This window comes from Brachypodium distachyon, chromosome 1 (genome assembly GCF_000005505.3).
Source record: "Brachypodium distachyon strain Bd21 chromosome 1, Brachypodium_distachyon_v3.0, whole genome shotgun sequence".
In the NCBI taxonomy this organism is placed as follows: domain Eukaryota; kingdom Viridiplantae; phylum Streptophyta; class Magnoliopsida; order Poales; family Poaceae; genus Brachypodium; species Brachypodium distachyon.
The window spans coordinates 59,518,978-59,535,915 of NC_016131.3; the positions used below are offsets into that span (position 1 = coordinate 59,518,978).

At 42.2% G+C, this 16,938-nt stretch overlaps 2 protein-coding genes across 6 annotated transcripts; one reads left to right on the top strand and one right to left on the bottom strand.

The window, feature by feature from the left end:
- Window positions 1-2,003: 2,003 nt before the first annotated feature.
- On the top strand, window positions 2,004-10,009 carry LOC100821170. 3 transcript variants are annotated; one of them, XM_024457182.1, is made up of 10 exons: window positions 2,004-2,175; window positions 3,756-3,799; window positions 4,500-4,626; window positions 5,674-5,806; window positions 6,499-7,052; window positions 7,558-7,873; window positions 8,039-8,297; window positions 8,402-8,491; window positions 8,854-9,294; window positions 9,378-9,520. In XM_024457182.1, exons 1-10 carry the CDS (start codon window positions 2,124-2,126, stop codon window positions 9,396-9,398), a joined length of 2,037 nt encoding a protein of 678 aa, XP_024312950.1. In that variant the 5' UTR covers window positions 2,004-2,123; the 3' UTR covers window positions 9,399-9,520. The 3 variants fall into 3 exon arrangements, with proteins under 3 accessions (XP_024312950.1, XP_010228510.1, XP_010228511.1); XM_010230208.3 differs by having other exon boundaries at window positions 2,006-2,175; window positions 9,394-10,009; XM_010230209.3 differs by having other exon boundaries at window positions 2,006-2,175; window positions 4,500-4,602; window positions 9,394-9,902.
- A 2,705-nt stretch (window positions 10,010-12,714) lies between these two features.
- Window positions 12,715-14,628, bottom strand: LOC100833201 (protein ELF4-LIKE 4). 3 transcript variants are annotated; one of them, XM_014898463.2, is made up of 3 exons: window positions 13,772-14,284; window positions 13,574-13,661; window positions 12,715-13,431 (listed from the first exon to the last, which is right to left on the bottom strand). In XM_014898463.2, exon 3 carries the CDS (start codon window positions 13,308-13,310, stop codon window positions 12,960-12,962), a length of 351 nt encoding a protein of 116 aa, XP_014753949.1. In that variant the 5' UTR covers window positions 13,311-13,431; window positions 13,574-13,661; window positions 13,772-14,284; the 3' UTR covers window positions 12,715-12,959. The 3 variants fall into 3 exon arrangements, with proteins under 3 accessions (XP_014753949.1, XP_003557729.1, XP_014753953.1); XM_003557681.4 differs by lacking the exons at window positions 13,574-13,661; window positions 13,772-14,284 and adding an exon at window positions 14,295-14,628; XM_014898467.2 differs by lacking the exon at window positions 13,574-13,661.
- Between the last annotated feature and the right edge of the window lie 2,310 nt (window positions 14,629-16,938).

Here is a 16,938-nt window from a genome sequence, read left to right on the forward strand (position 1 = left end):
CGAGGAGTCGTTTCTGAAAAGACAACAACTTGAAATAGGAGCCAAAGAAAGTGAAACCCTGGCTGCTAAGGGAAGACCTAGCCGTCGTTGTTGAAGGAAATTATGATCTCTGGCAGTTCCCCTCGTCTCTGACAGCCGTTTCGGCGTCGAGAGACGGGAGGAACCACGGATCAACACTGGCATCAGTTTTGCAATTTTCTGGTTATGTTTGTGTGTTCTTCGCGGTGACATCTTGACGGTGGAGATGACGTCGTCTAGAAGATTCATGTCCTGGCTCCATACTCGTCCTGGTGTAGGTGTTGCGTTCTACTTCATGGAATCAGTGGTTCTCACGATTCGTCTTGTGGTGTTTTTGGTCTTTTTCCTTATCAATTCATCAACGGAGAACCAGTTTCACAGCTTGCCTTGTAAGGGGTGTGTCCCCGACCATGGTGTGTTCAACGATCTTAAGTTCCCACTATTTGAGGTGGGCGACTCAAGCGGCTTTTCAAAACTTATAAAGTTAGTCCAGCTTGTACAATCATGGTGTTCTGCAATTTCGTTACCGGTTACATGGAGAAACCTAGACATGTTGATTTTGAAAGACCATGATCGAGCTTTTAGTTCTATAGTGGATTTTCGTTGCTTATGTTCGTTTCACTTGTTTTGATCTATTGTAATTTCTTCTATGAATCAATAAAGCCAGACGGTTGTTCTAAAAAAGAGAGCCAAAGAAAGTATTCCCTTTGACCCTTATTACTTGTCCAGATTTAGTATAAAGTTGTATTAAATCAATGACAAATAATTTCGACCGGAGGGAGTACCATTTTTCAGAGAAGATCTTTTCTTATAACCACCTACTTAACCTGACTGTACTATATAAGTCGGGTGAAGCCTCTACGTTTTCGACTTGCTTAAACTTTGCACTAATCTTTTAACACAAGTCACCAGTACACACATATAAGTATCGCTCGAGCACCTTGAGACAAGATTAATACAGCCACCAAACACAGTAGTAGAGTATTTACCTCTATCGTGAGAGTCTGAAATGTCTTTGTGCTATCGTCAAGAATTCACTGTCGTACACTATCCGGGACATCATTTGCTTTGAGCTTAAAATATTATTTCCCTCAACTATTAGAAACCGGCATACTTCACCCTCTCAACTATAAAACCAGGCATTTTATCCCCTCAACTATTACAACCCCAGGCAAATCAACCCCTCGGACCAAATCAAGCCGGTTTCACGAGTGGTTTTGTCAACGTGGCACAGTGGACATGCCACGCTGTCTCACCCGGGCGCGCATTAGTTGCAGAGGGGCGGGAAACCCCCTCAACTTTGGGCTGCCTTCTTCTTCTTCTTCCCGTCCCCTTTCATTCTATTTCTAACTCTTGTCAGCTTCTTCTCCAAGCATTCCCACATACATTGATTATATGAAGCTTAAAGTCCCCTTAGAAATGAAATCTGACAGCGATTTGACTCGTGGCTTAAACCTATAGTTGAGGGGGTGAAGTTTGAGCAATTCCTTTTGCCGCGCTTTGATGGCCGATTCATGGCGGCGATCATCCATTCGCCGTCGAGTCGCTACCGTCTACGGGGAGCCTGGACGAGGTGGGGGAGAAGACGAAGCACTTTGCTTCTTCCAGGGGCTAAAGCGCAAAATACCCCCTCCGTTGAGGCCGAGTCCACCGTGGTATCGCTTGTCTATTCTTTTACCGCCCTATGCCACGTTAGCAAAACCGTCTGCGAATTCGGCTCGATTCAGTCCGAGGGGGTGATTTGCCCAGTTTTTGATAGTTGAGGGGATTAAATGTCCGGTTTTATAATTGAGGGGGTGAAGTAGCCGGTTTATGATAGTTCGGAAAGGTTACGAGGACTTAACTATATTTTATTTTACATAAGTGGTTAAATCTGGAATCACATGGTTCTACAAAATTGCCGGGGTTCAGTTAAATTTACGTTTTCCGTTCTTTCCATGACAACCTATGATCACAAAGCGGAAAAGGAACAAAAAAATAACAAAAGTCAGGAGCAAAACCCCACGCAACCATCGAATCCCCGGCTCTCTCTCCCCTCCTTGCCTAGCCTAGCGGTGTAGGGTTTCTCTTTCGCGCTTCCACCGTGCTCCGCCGCAAGCCGCCGCATGGACGGCGCCACCGCCACCGCTACTGACGCCGGTCGCCCCTTGCCCCGCGGTATCCACCTTCCACTCTCCCCGATTCGTGCGGAAAAACTTTCTTCTTTCCTGCAGTTATCCTGGCCTTTGGTTGTTAGGGTTTCTAGCGGCGGCCGATGGGATGGTGGTCGGGGTGTTGTGTTCATATCCGCTATAAGTATGCCTCGCCGTCGGTGTAGAATTGGTGTGGTAGAAGTGATAATTATCTTGTCAGTTAATGACTCTTGGCAACCTTGTGTTTTCTGCTTTTCTTTTGCGACGATAGACAGCGGCTAAAACATTATTAGGGCCGAAATAATCGTACTAATTCTCACGGTAAACGAAAATTGAGGTGGTTATCTAGATGAAATCTTTGATTTTATGTGTTCTCTGGCTCCCCATCGTTGTGAGAGGGCTTTAAGATGCATTGGCAGTTTTGTCTGTTCCTTTTTTTTATTGAAACCCAGAAACACTTTATTAGCTAGCTATCAGTAGGGTTACATCAGAAACAAGGATTGTGCAACAATAAAAGGAAGGGGAGCAATCTTATGCGCAACCTGGTTGGCTTTCATGTGGACAGTGATCAAACTCGAGACGAGCAAACTCCATGGAAAGGACGAACCAATCATCATACACAGCCACAGCAAAGGTTGATGAAGGAACCCTATCTCTCATCTTGCGGATCAGCTCCATGTTGTCGGCACTCACATCGACTCTGTGGCAGCCAACCGTCAGAGCAAGTTCCAATCCGAGACGCAGAGCCATGGCTTCTGCCACATGCGCATCAGGGCAATGTGCTGACCAGCGGCAGCAATGAAGTGACCTTTGTCGTCACGGATAACAGCACCCATAGAGCCAGAAGGAGAACCCCAGTCGAAGAAAGCGTCAACATTCAGTTTTACAAGACCAGAAGGAGGACAGACCCAGCTGTGTCGTTCGATCGAGGCTTTTGGGTGCTGACTGCTGAGCACTGACAAACTTGAAGACAGAACTCTAATGCTCATAGCCGATTGCTCTGGTTCCTGTACAGGTTTACCATTCACGATTTGTCGCCTTCCCACCACAGATACCAGGCTCCAATAGCAAATGTTTCAGGTAAAAGACCAATTCCCAGGACAGGAGTGTAATGCTGAGACCAAAGGAGGAGGAATTCAAGCACCGCCGAATGTGCACTGTCCACTAAGCAAGTCGTCTGAATTTCTGGCAGCAAAACCTGGGGTCGCCAGGTCTCACGCGTTGTAGGGCAGCCAAACAGCAAATCACAAATATCTTCTCCACCAACATTGCAGACCAGACATTGGCATTGGCAGTTCATCTGTTCTTGTTTGCTGCTAGAGTTTAAGCTTTAAAGGATTGCACTGGGGTTTTGCAGCCGAAGTGGCAAAATGGGTTGTGTATGCGTAATTTGTCTGCTAGGATCACACATTGACTCTGTTTGTTGATGATTGCATTGGTGCACCATTGACCTCTTCTGGTTTTGGCATCATGGGTTTTTGTTTCTCAATGAGGACTTGGGTGGCTAATTTGCCATGTTATTTTTTTGATCTGAAAGGGAAATTAAAAGCTGCCTGGTTGGCTAGAATGATAAACGTACTAATTAATGTTTCATGATATGTCCAGGTTCTTCCTGTGATGTCAGAAATAGACAAGAAAATTACAAAGAGGTACAGTTCCGAACTTGTGTTGTTATATTTTATTACCAGATGGAACACAAATGCTATTGTGCTTTCCTTTTTTATTAGACACACTGGACTTTCTTTGGTAGCCAGTTTCCGTTTTCTTATTTTTAACCAAGAAAAAGGATATGGCACGCTCGAGTGTCCGCCAGCTGTTGGACCGTCTCATTGGGCCTTAGATATGCACTCCAAGATCCTACAGCTGGCGACTGTTCGCGCGACCCTCCTTCCGCGTGTACAATCGCACGTTCGACCACATTCTAACTATATTACAAATTAATCAGCACACTGCTAGTGCTAATACCCATGAGGTTTCTTCAGACCTGCTGTAATTATGTTTCACCTCTTCTAATAAAACAGGCAGTGATCCTGCTATTTTCCTCAATTGTTCTGTTTCCAGATCTAATTTGGAATTACAGGATCTTTGTTCTAACTATATGCAGATTCTACTAGATACTATCACTCTTACCAGTTAAAGTTCCATCCAAGAATTTTAATATCTATGCCTAAAATTTAACTGATGTCAACTCTTGCTAATAAATATCTTCTCTTTTCCTTTTAGAAAATTACGTAAAAATGATATCTTCTGTTGTCCTATTTATTTTTGCTGGCGAAGCATCAATAGTATGAGCTGTAATGCTTTGTATGGTTATCATGTTTTGTCTCATGAGTTTTTCTGGAAATGCAGAACACAAGCTACCAACGGTCCAATGATATTAGGGCACATAAGGAAAGGCAATCAGAATGGACAAAACCTGGAAGAGTTTTCAATCGAAACATCAGTAGAGGAGGTTATTCTCGAAGTTCATTCTCTGGTAAAATTTCATGTAAAAAGTGGTTTGGAATGGCATGAAGTGTTTAGTTTAATAACAATGAGTGAACATTTATTCCACGATACTTGTTTGAGATGGCATTACATGAGAAAGTGGATCCTATTAGAAGATTACCTCATCTGTTTTTCCTTACACTTGCCTTATGTGTTGCAAACTTGCATCGATCCAAGATGATCTGCTACCAGTTTTGCTATTGATTGTTTGATCTATTCTGACAATCTGCTGGTTTCATGAATAGTACTCCCTCCGTCCCAATATTAATTGACTCAAATTTGTCTAAATATGAACGTATCTATATACTAAAATATGTCTAGATACATGTAATATTTCGGCACTTAATATGGGACGGAGGGAGTACCATCTTGGGAAACCCTTAGTTGTGAGACCCAACATATTGGCAAATCTGCTTTGGTCTACTCAATATCTGTGCTGATTGTTGTGACTTGTGAGACTTATTTCCTTAAGCATTTGCATGTCTTGCACAAGTTGGCATGTTGGATTAAACACATGTGTTCTTGTATTATTACATGTAGAACACCTCTGCGCAAGGTCAAAGCTGAACCTAAGATGTGATATTCAAACTACCAGCCTAATGATGGTGGAAACTAAATATATTTTTGTTTTTGCCTGTGCTCCTCTTAGGCATCTCAGACACATTTTACACGTTAGATAAAAATTGTTTCACTATTTTTATTGATGAAGCATTGTGAAAGATGGAATCATGGATATTGGAAACAGAACTATAACATAGTATGCATTTTTTTTCTTTGGTTTGCCTAAGTGCCACTAACATATCCTAATTGACATTCTTTATTGGTTCCATATTTTGCGGCAGCAACTTATGCTTTATGAACAACTACGTTTATGTATTTTATTTTTCAGACTTAGTTTAGCCATTTATTGCCTGTGTTCTGTGGTTAGGGTTGTAAACTAGGAAATTCTTATCATCCAACATCCAGTTCTTTGTGGATCCTATTATTTTTGGAGTAAGGCATTTTTAAACTAATTTTTAGCATCTGTTATTTGTAGGAGTTACTCAGGAGTTTCGTGTTGTGAAAGACAACCGAATTAAACAGAAGGCAGATGGTGATACTGTACCAGGATCATTTCACAACGGAGACTCTAGCAGTGAACATACAGTTACGAATATTGGAGACAAAAGGTAGAGTATGGTAGTGCCAGTATTTGGCTACCCCACATTTTTTGTTATTCTTTGGAACAAATAGTGGCTGTTAAACAGAAAATTTCATCAAAGATGATCTGATCATGAGAGCTTGCATGAGCGACTAGCAGTAATGAACTTATGCAATTGATTGGCTTGTGTTTGATAGATTACTGCTCCGTGATTCCTTCTATTTGTGTGTGGAAGTGAGTACATGCCATGTCTTCTATTCCCTTGTGCTACTAGGAGCACGTCCAGCATTGTTATTCATCATTGGTGTTGCTTTACATGATTTTCTTCGTGGCGATACAAAGTAGACGTACACAACCATTGCACACCACCACATGCACACATGCCTGCATGTTCCGTACACATGCTAGAAAAACATAAGAGGCTCCACCTGCCCCCACTTAGCGCGGGCACCTCCCACATGTGTACATTGAATCAATACACGTCGTGCCAATCCTAAGGTTGAACCCCATTGGGTGTGAAGAACAATTTTTGTTTCCACCTCTTAGACCACAGGTCATTCCATGTTTTACATTAGTGAATATTTAATAGCAATATTGCGTTCTCTGCTTTACGTTTACAGTTTTGATATTCTACTTGCTTCTATATGAACTGAAGTTTGCTGCATCATCTTTACCAGTATCTCATGTGCTCATATATGCCCTTGACCTGTTTCTCTGAAGCTCAACTGAAAAGTTGTCTGATGGACATGGAACAACTCAAGCTGACAATGGACACAAAGTTGCTGCTCAAGCCCATGGTAAAGAAGTCAAGCTATCTAGCGATCAACGCCTGGAACAATCTGAAAGGATGAGAACACCTTTGGTTGGTTCACATGCACTTCAGGAAAAGGGCAAACAAAACAAAGAACTAGCTGCACCATCAGTGACAAATAATTTTACTCAAGAACTTTGCTGTTCTTCATCAGATCCAATCCATGTACCTCCTCCTGGATCTAGACCAGTTGGAACATTTGGTGCCATAAAGCGTGAAGTTGGAGTAGTTGGTGCTAGGCAACGGCCTTCTGATATTGCAGCAACAAACATATCTACTTCAAACAGCTTAGCCACAGTGACAATGGTGATGAAGGATAATGCTTCAAGTGAACATCAATCTAGATTATCTGTTGTCCCATCAAAAACCTCCCATTCCAGTTCATCTGTTTCATTGAGCAGTAGGCCATTTCTGCCAAGTCAAGTCTATTCGAAGCCAAGCATCCATGTTGGTCATTCAAAAGGTTAGCATTTCCTTGGGACCTTGATGTATGTTGAGATAGATTGGTTTACGTGCCCATCTTTTTGTTACACATATATACATACTTCTTTCTCCTTAAGGATCCCGGTATTCAAAGTTGAGTATATAAAAGTAGCAGCATGTAATAGGATCCTTTGCTGAATGAACTAACTAGAAAAATATTCACCAAGTAAAGTAGTCTTGCACCTTATCAGTGTGCAGTTTCTTCTATGTCATTGTGGTTAATTTCTTAGAAACTAAATGCTGCTGGTTTCACACTGAAGAGAGCAAGAGTTATAGCTTACTGATTGTTTGAGCTTTTGACCAACTTTTATAACAGGAAACCCGTTTACTAATGTCTTACTTTGAACCTTGCAAACATTCATACATGAAGTGTTTCAATCCATGGTCATTTTCTTGAGGTCTAATTTCCATCTTGGATAGCGATATACTCATATACTTTTGGGTTAACATATGGTAAATGAGAAGTAGTGCTTATTTCTACGCAGGTAACCCACATTTGGAGTGGAAGCCAAAATCAGTCCGCCCCACTTCTGTTAATTGTGCAGCTAATGTTGCACCTTCCAGTGCTACATCATCTGCTGATGTTCATCAGGTGGGCATGGCTTGTTTGTCTAAGAAGCTTTCACAAGCTAATGTGTCTAAAGATGAACGTGTCATCATGCCTGAACACCTCAAGGTACCTGACAATGAAAGAACACATCTTATCTTTGGCACTTTTGAATCTGAAGCCAAGTCGAATGCTTCTACATCATCACCTATTGCCACGAGTAAAGAAGGGTTGGATGTTCATTCTTCTACAAGGTGATTCTATTTTATCTGCTAGTGTTTTGGATCCTGCATTTTCCTTAAGCAGGAATTATAGCAGCTCCAAATTTTATGTAATGACTGCCTTTAAGAGTTTCTGCTTTCTATTGTGAGATAATCCTTGTATAGGAAAATTATGTTGACCTTGTTTCTTGTTTGCAGATTGACACCATTAAATTCTGTCAGATCAAGTGATGAAGTGCGTCCTGGTGACCAAACGGATCATGTTGGTTCTTGTGCCACACTTCCACAGTCAGATGTTCTTTCATTTTCTGAACACCAGCAGTCATCGATTGTTGACATTGGCCCGAGTCCTGGTGTTATTGGCGAGTACAGGACAAATGAGATGATTTCAAACAAGATTGCACATTCTGTGCCTCAACCCCAATATCAGGACAATTATGCTGTTCAGAACTTTAAGGTGACTAAGAATATGAAGAACAGTTACCTTTGTAGTTCCTATTATCCTAATAGAACTTTGATGTTTAGACTGTCATTTCATTCTGGCATTACCTGATGTACCAGGCATACGAACCGGATTCTAAGTACGAGATGCCATTTATCACTAAATCTATTGATGGCGAAACAGTCCAAACTAGATCATATCCGTCGGAGGTAATACCAATGTGCTATCATCTAGCTTTTTTCTTTTTGTGTGTTCTGTATATCTTGCTCTGGATTTTGTTTACAAATGCTACCTAACTAAACGGCATGTTTACAAATGTTTAGGCCTGAATTGCTGTTGAGTTCTTTGCCTTAGAGAATCTGACTTAAATGCTTCGATTATATCCGACACCTCCATGTCTTATGGGAACATAGGTTACACTTGAATTAATTAGAATTTCTTGTATTGTTTCTTATTTGTTTTCCACTTTAGTCCTAAAATTATGATGACTTTCTTGTTAGTGCTTATCTGTGGCCCAACCCAATGTTTTAGTAACCAGTCTATGGCAAATGATGTGAAACTCTATTGACAGATCATGGGCTTACATCCTTCAAATGTCAATCAGTTATCTGTATCTTCAGCATCTCAACAACCAGTTCCCCAGATGTACCAACAGGTTCAAGTACCACAGTATCCAAGCTTTTTGCCGTATCGGCATGTTTTCTCTCCATATTACGTGCCTCCAGTGGCTGTCCCAAACTATTCAAGCAATCCTTCATTTCCTCAGTTGCCACATGCCAGCAACTACTTGGTAATGCCAAATGGAGCCTCTCATGAAATTGGCAGCATGAAGTTTGGAACTCCTCATCAGTACAAGCAAGTGTTCCCTGGCAGCCCTGCTGGATACGGTAGCTATGCAAATCAGAGTGGCTACCCTGTTAGTAACTGTATAATTGGCAGCACAGGTGCTGTTGAGGATGCCAGTATGAGTAAATACAAGGACAACAACAATATGTACACACCCAATCAACAGGTAACTATAATTATTTGGGGGATGCTGACAATGCTTTCAGGTTATGATTTTGATGCCCCTTGTACTGCAAACATGAATGATAGGTGTGCTGTTTGACAGGCTGAAACAACGGATTTATGGATTCAGGCTCATAGGGACATTCCTAGCATGCCAACAACACCATTCTACAATATGATGGGACGACCAATGTCACCCCACACAGCATACTTGCCAGCACACAATGGTCATGCCCCTTTCAACCCAGCTCCACATCCTGCTCACTTGCAGTTCCCGGGCTTGCCACATCCATTGCAGCCTACATCGATGACCATGGTGCAGAATCCACAATCCATGGTACATCAGCCTGCTGGAAATATGGGCATTGATATGGCAGCCATGGCTCCTGGAGCTCAGGCTGGAGCATTTCCTGGAGCTCAGGTTGGTGCATTTCAGCAAAACCAACTCGGCCATCTCGGTTGGGCTCCTCCAAACTATTGAAGGTATTGGTGGCACTTGCCTCATGAGAAGTGTAGTGATTCCACATTGCGAAGAAACACAACTGATTAAGAGCTATGCTGTAATGCAATAGATACTCGTGATGAATGCCAGTTTTTCTGTTTGGCTTTATAATGATAAAAAGGGGGAAACAATTTTTTCAGTCCATGGTTCACAACATATAAGTATTGTTCAGTCATCGTATCTGTTCCTTATTTTCGAAGATAGTTATTTTTTTTAATATCTTATTAGGACACATGATTGGGAAATTGTTAAATATTCTCTCCGCTCCTTTTTCTAAGATGTTCTATCTTTGTCGTAGGTTGACCAAGTCTATAGAAAAATGTACTAATATCTACAATATCAAATAAGTATGCTACAAAATATATGTCATGTACTATGAGGCCATGTCCAGTGAGGCACTTACATGGGGATGCCAGGATTGTGATCCCGGCCAATTTGCAGTTGCTGGCTCAAATCCCAGCCTCATGGTGTCGCCGCCAAATGAATCGCCGCGAGCTACATGATTTCTTGGCTTAGCAGCGTGAAAGACGGAGAAAAGCAGGTGCTAGTTAAGCGGCTGGGGCCAGCGCCTAGCTGGACGGTAGGGCTCTCAGCTGATTTTTTATTTTTCTGACAATTAATTTCCTCACGTTAAGCTGCTAGATAAGCGTCTAGCATTGGACAAAACTAGAACAACTATTTAAATTTGTAGATGTTGGTAAACTTTTGTATAAATTTAGTTAAATTTTTCGAAAATCGACTTTGAAGTTTGAACAAAACTAGAACATAAAACGGAGGCAACACATGTCTGTTTTGGGGCTTTTGTCGTCTGCTCACTGCTTGGTTACAACCGTTGAAATAGATGTAGAACAAATCATTGAAGATCAAGTAGCAAATGCCATCTCTTTTTCTTTTCTTTTTTCTGAATGCATCTCTAACATGTTTCGTGGTTTTTGCTCCGCACCAAATGAGACGGTACTACCAGACTCGTGGTTGTTCTTCCGCACCCAAAGAGAAATTAGTACTAGACTCCCGACATACAGTTAGGAGGTCTGCTCCCCACCGGAAAGTGCATTTACATCTTTGGAGAACTTTTTCCCCGTCCCATACATATCGGGTTCCGAACATTGGAGATTTTTTTTCCGTCCTCATCCCCATCGGGTTTCAGACCAGGATCGGGTTCCTTGTTGGAAGCTTCATGCAAATAATAGTCAGAATTTTACGATGTTACATGTCGTACACGTCAAAATTTGTAGTTTATATAACACATGTGTGATAAAAATAATAATACAATACTACCTCCGATCATAAACTGTTGTCGTTTTTTTAAATTTGAACTAAAACAATGACAAGAATTTAGAATCGGAGGGAGCAGTTTCTTTTCGTGTTTGTGTGGAACGGGGCCTATTGCCATCCTACTTATAATGCTATTCACTACACCTAACCCATTGTATGTCTACATGCCTCATATTCACAACTCCGGCCCTCCACCCGTCTTGGGCGAAACACATTTTACTTATTGGAAACAATTTATGGAGTCTCATTTGCACATTGTTTTTTTTTGACGAAAAACAGTATGGAACGTCATTTTCATTTGCCCATTGTGTGGACCTATGAGATGTGTTGGAGAATGGCTATTCACATGTGAATTGCTTGTCTCCCAATGATAAAAGGAAACGAGGGCAAAGGACAATGCTCAACAAAATTATTTATACTTGCACGTATAATATTTCTGCGAGATCCTGTTATGGTTGTGTGCATTGCTCCGATGCAGAGGCCAGGGAGCTCCCCTTTTTCAGAAAAAAATATATATTTCTGCACTTATAATCTTTGAAATATGCTACTTGTCCAAAAGAAAAAAAAAGAAAACATGAAAAAAATGCAAATTGCTGACTTGTCATTTTACATTAGTGCACATTATAATTTGTGTAACTGTGGAATTAAAAGTGTGCAATTTGTTCAAAGGAATAGAGACCAAGAAAAACACACATCAACCACTCATGATTAACATAGCTGGAGAAAGGTAAAGACAAAAAAATAATATAAAGGCAATCACATATTGTGTGCAATATCAAATTTTCAACTTACCCTAGCTGCTTACTCCTAACATTAGAGTTGTATACAAAAAAGAAAAGAAAAGAAAAAACAAGAGATAGTGAAAACAAGGAAAATCAAGAGAAAAAGGTAAAAAAAAGAAAGCAAAAATAAATAAAGAACGAAAAGTGGAAGAGCAAAGAATCAGAACCTGCGGTCTTCAAACATGCAAACTATAATAACCATCGAGCACCACCAAAGGATAATACTCCGTGCATATATTCAGTTGTTTATTTATCTTCGCTCTATCTCCGCACTAACTATATAGCATGACTCGTCTAAGAAATAGGCGACCGAGAAGTAGCAAATCCATTGCCAACGAACATGCTCTCGCTCAAAAGGACTGACGCTATTGGGGAGCAAAAGTAATTTCCCATTCCCTGTCGGCTGTCTCCGCTATAAAAATTTCAGGAGAAGAAAAAAAGAGTGTGCAATCATCCAATGCTCAATGAATGCACAGCCTCGGCAGATTTTTGCAGAAAGTGATGCCACATGAGAAAGGGTTTCCGGTATGAAAAGAAGCGATGGTCGCGACCCTGAAAGAAAGGATAAACAAGCGTGGAAAACAAGGGAGCAAAGCAAAGAAAAGCATGATTCCAAAAAAAAAAGGCTCAATCTCGTAAAGTCACAGTAGACTCTGGTCTAGGTTTGAGAACTCATTAGTGCTTCCTCTGACAATAAAAACCAAAAACTGAATCAAGAAAACAGGCATATATTAGTTTATTCTTGACCAAATCAGGATATATTTTAAGATGAAAGAGCATTTTGTCAACTAGTACAACTTTTAGAGCAAGCAGACAAGTAAATGCACGAATCCTCTGAAGGGAGTGATTCAGAAGCAACCAGGCATGAGACAGCAGCATCGATGATTGCATACTGGGTGTTAAATTCAGAGAAGTGCTCACTCTCTGTTAGATTCATCCTTGGATTGTTGCATCAAATCCACAACTGATTACTACCTCATAGCAGCAACAAGCTACAGGAAGAAAAATATCATGGAGGCATTGTTCTAGCTCATATACCCCTATATAGCACGATGGATGAGCAATTAATGTAGATAATACTACTAGATACAAGAAGAGCACGACAGCTGGTTAGTCCATGCCGGACCTGATCCTCTTGTGCCCAGCCTGCCGGATGGTGCCGACGGATCCCCCTTCGGACGTGGCACGGCCACCGCCACCGCCTGAGGAGGCGGCGAAGAGCGAGGAGAGGTCGGCGTAGAGGTCGACGACGCGACGGATGTTGTTATTGAGCTCCCTAATGAGACCGACGTTACGGGAGAGATCGCCGGGCACCTTGGACTCATGGTTCTGGTTGATCTCGTTGATGAGCACCCGGTTCTGGTCCAGCAGCCCTTGCACCTGCACGAAGCTCGTCTGGAACGCGTGCAGCACCTTGGTGTCCACGCCGTGCGCCGACGCCGACAGCGTGTCACCCTCCATGGATACAAGAAGATGATTCGCTTGGGCTGCTTGCCTCTGCGCCTAATTCTCGCCTTCTTGGTGCTAACCAAGGTCGCCCTTGCTGGTTTTGCTGACACTGCAGGCTCTGTTTGATTCAATCCTGAACAATGTGCAAATGGACCAAGTGGTTAGATGGATAAAGCTTAATCGAGTTCTTAATGAGCTAAGCAAGTCTACAACTGTTGTTGTTTGGGTCATAAGATTTGGCTTTTATTGCTGCGCTTTGTATTGGAAAATCTCACTGTTGGGGCATGGGAGGACAAAGTACTGTGGAACAAGAACAGATGTACTTGACGAATCTTTCATGCTTGGACCCCCCAAAACTATATACTGTAATGAATAAAATTCGAGGAAATAAAAAAACGCGTCAGATTTCGGGGAAAGCAAAGAACAAGATAGGGGGCAAGGTAGAGCATGTGTTTCGATCAGTATTTGCGTACCAACTAAGAAAGGAGGGAGGTTCTGGGAACTGTTGAGAACTTGAGATCCAGCCTTTGACATAGAATTTCTCACGAGCAACTCGAGATTGACGGACGATTGGCAAAGAAAGCAAAATCCGTCTCCCTGACTTGAACTCAACCAAAATCCGCTCAAATGGCAGCGGAATAATTAAGACTAATTTTTCAACGAGACTCGACAGGAAGAGTTATATCCGAATCGAGTGCAGAAAACCTCTGAAATCCAATTCAAGAAACGGTGGGGGGAAGGGGATTATCCTAGTATCTATTTCTGTTCAAAATCAAGGGAGCAGGAAACGGCAAGGATCATATTACAGTCGACCCAAGCTAGGAAACAAACCAACCACAAGGAGAAGGGAAACAAATTCACCCAAGCAGCAGGAGGAGAGATCCCGAAATAGCACAGAAAATCCAACCCATGAGGGCACCGAGAAAACGGACATCAATTTCTCGCATCTAACGGGGTGAGAAAGAAGACGGTAGAGGAGCAGGAATTGCTTCTTACCTCGGGATTCCGTAGCATTTCCGGGGCGCCGATTAGATCATTAGAGTATGGATGAAAGAGGGAAAGGGGTGAAGTGAAGGGGGGAAGGGGATGGATGACGATGGGAGAGGAAAGAGGAGATCAGGAGATCCTCAGACACACGAAACAGAGAGCTCTGGCAGGCCCCCCCTACTCTCCTTCTCTCTCTCTCTCGTATCGTATCGTATTGCTGTTGCTCCGTAGATAGAGAGAATCTTTTCCTGGAGAGAGATTTGCGGCACGTTCGGACACGTTTCCTCTCCTCCTCCTGTCTTTCGCTCACAAACAGCCTCTGCCTCTCTCTCCTCCGCTGGATTGTAGAATGAGTGAGTGCATCGTCGCCCGATATTCACTTGTTTATCTTATCCGGCGATGTTTGGCTGCGTGTTAAGTTTCCAGTGTGGACGCCGAATGTTCTCCCATTCCAACCCGTCTCGGTGTTTGAAATTGAGCAAAAAATTCAGAAATTAAAATCTTACAGTATCAGTTTTTTCATCTTTGGATGAGTTGAGTTTGGTTTGAAGCCCAATTGCACATTCCTACTGTGGATAGCTGGAATCGATAAGGAGCTTGATACTCATTTGGCCGCAGTGGTTCCTCACTTGCCCCTTGCTTTTTTTTTCTATAAAAAAGATTATCTTCTTTTTAAAATTAAAACTTTTGTTCTGGTTTTATTTTTTAGGTTCGTTTCATGTCCTTGTTCCCTTTCATGAATGGAGCAATGACCAAGATTGCATCGACTCGTGAGTAACAAAGGTGTTGAGGTCTCTAGTTCCTCTGGCATAGTGAGGTAGGGTTGGTGGTGCTCCCTCTAAGGTTGACTCGAACCCTAAACCTGATGCAAATACATGAGGATGTAGCCATCGGGTGTTGTTCTTTGGAGTGGCAGCCACTGACATGGATGCTTTGCCCTGGCAGAGACTTCTTCGAGACGTTGGTCCCCATGGACCTTAGTCGCAATGACTTCCCGACCAAAGGCAACTGTCATTGATGGCTAACCCAAACCCCCAAGCTAACATAAGCCTGGAGCAGAGCAGAGTCCAACAATGACATGCTGGCGAAGTCCAAGCCGCTTGCCGGCATTAACAAACTATGCACCCCCACCCCCACCCCAAGTCGCGTCGGTAAACCAAACCCCCAAGATTTCACCTTAGGAACATTGAGGCCTAGTGGTTTGGAAGAGGCTATTGATTCCTAGATCTTTAAGAAGGTAAGGACTCGTCCGTGAACATTGTCATCACCAACACAAACACTTATCGTGACAAATATTTCACTCAGAAAGCCTCACACCACCACCTCACTAAACCGCGAGGGAGGGGTCCGGCCTCACAAGCAAACACCACGGTCACTCAAAATCTCGACGGAAGTGGTGGGGTGAACTTTTTTATGACGCTTCCAAGTAGGAAAAACACACCAGAAGTGTTATCACTGTCAGCCAAGATCCTCTGTTGGGACAGGGCTTTCCCAAGAGCATTGCACCCCTACATTGTGGTACGTTGTGAGACGAGCCCCAAACGTCTAGCCACCCCCAACCATCGGATCGGGCGGCAACATACATGGAGCAACGTCACGACCTCTTCCACACCGACAATGGCAAACCCAATATGAGAACTAGCTGATGCCATCCTAGCATCTCTGCATCCGCACATGACCCACCACTTCAACACGCTGCTGTGTCTCCTCCTCTTGGAAGAGCCCTAATCTTCTTCCTAATTTATACGACCAATATGAAATTTTATGCTAAATTTGATAAACAGTTAGACTGGGGGGGGGGGGGGGGGATGGTACTATTGAAAAATATATTATGTCATATATCATTCCCTCCTTTTCACAAAGAATGACGCGCACACATTTTAAGATCGAAATTTGACCAACAATTAGACCAATAATATGTGGATTATATGTTACTCCCTCCGTCCCATATTAAGTGACGAAATATTACATGTATCTAAACGTATTTTAGTATATATATACGTCCATTTTTAGACAAATTTGAGTCGCTTGATATGGGACCGAGGGAGAATAAAATTTATACCGTTGCAAATGTTTTTGAAATACAAATTCAATGATATAATTTTTCTATTACGTAACCCTCAAATCTTAGTCTAATTATTGGTCAAAATAAAGTCTCGAAATGTGTGTGTGCCATTCTTTGTGAAAAAGATGGGGTATTGTCTAGTTGTTGGTTAAAATTTTACCGTAAAATTCCGTATTGGTCTAATATATTTGGAGGGGAGTAATATAACACCATTTGAAGAACAAATTTAAACTTCTATTCGATCGAATGTCCCGTGGGCATTATAAGTAGATGTACAAGACAATGCAATTGTAGAAATCATTCTCCATCGTGAGAATCAGATTAAAAAAGAGAAGAGCAACACCCATATTTTTTTCCCCGGTGTTTATACTCTGACATTGTGTGCGTGATCATCGTCGCCCCGATGTGACGCTTGAAGATCTTTAACAACGATCTCTGGTTGTTGGTTAGATGGGAATATATCGATCTAATCGCCGGCGGCGGCGAGCCAATGGCACAAAGAGATCTGAAGATGCAACTGACACCAATATAAAAATGTCAATGGCAATGACACTTAGTACTGTCGTGATTCACAAGCCTTTCTGTTTA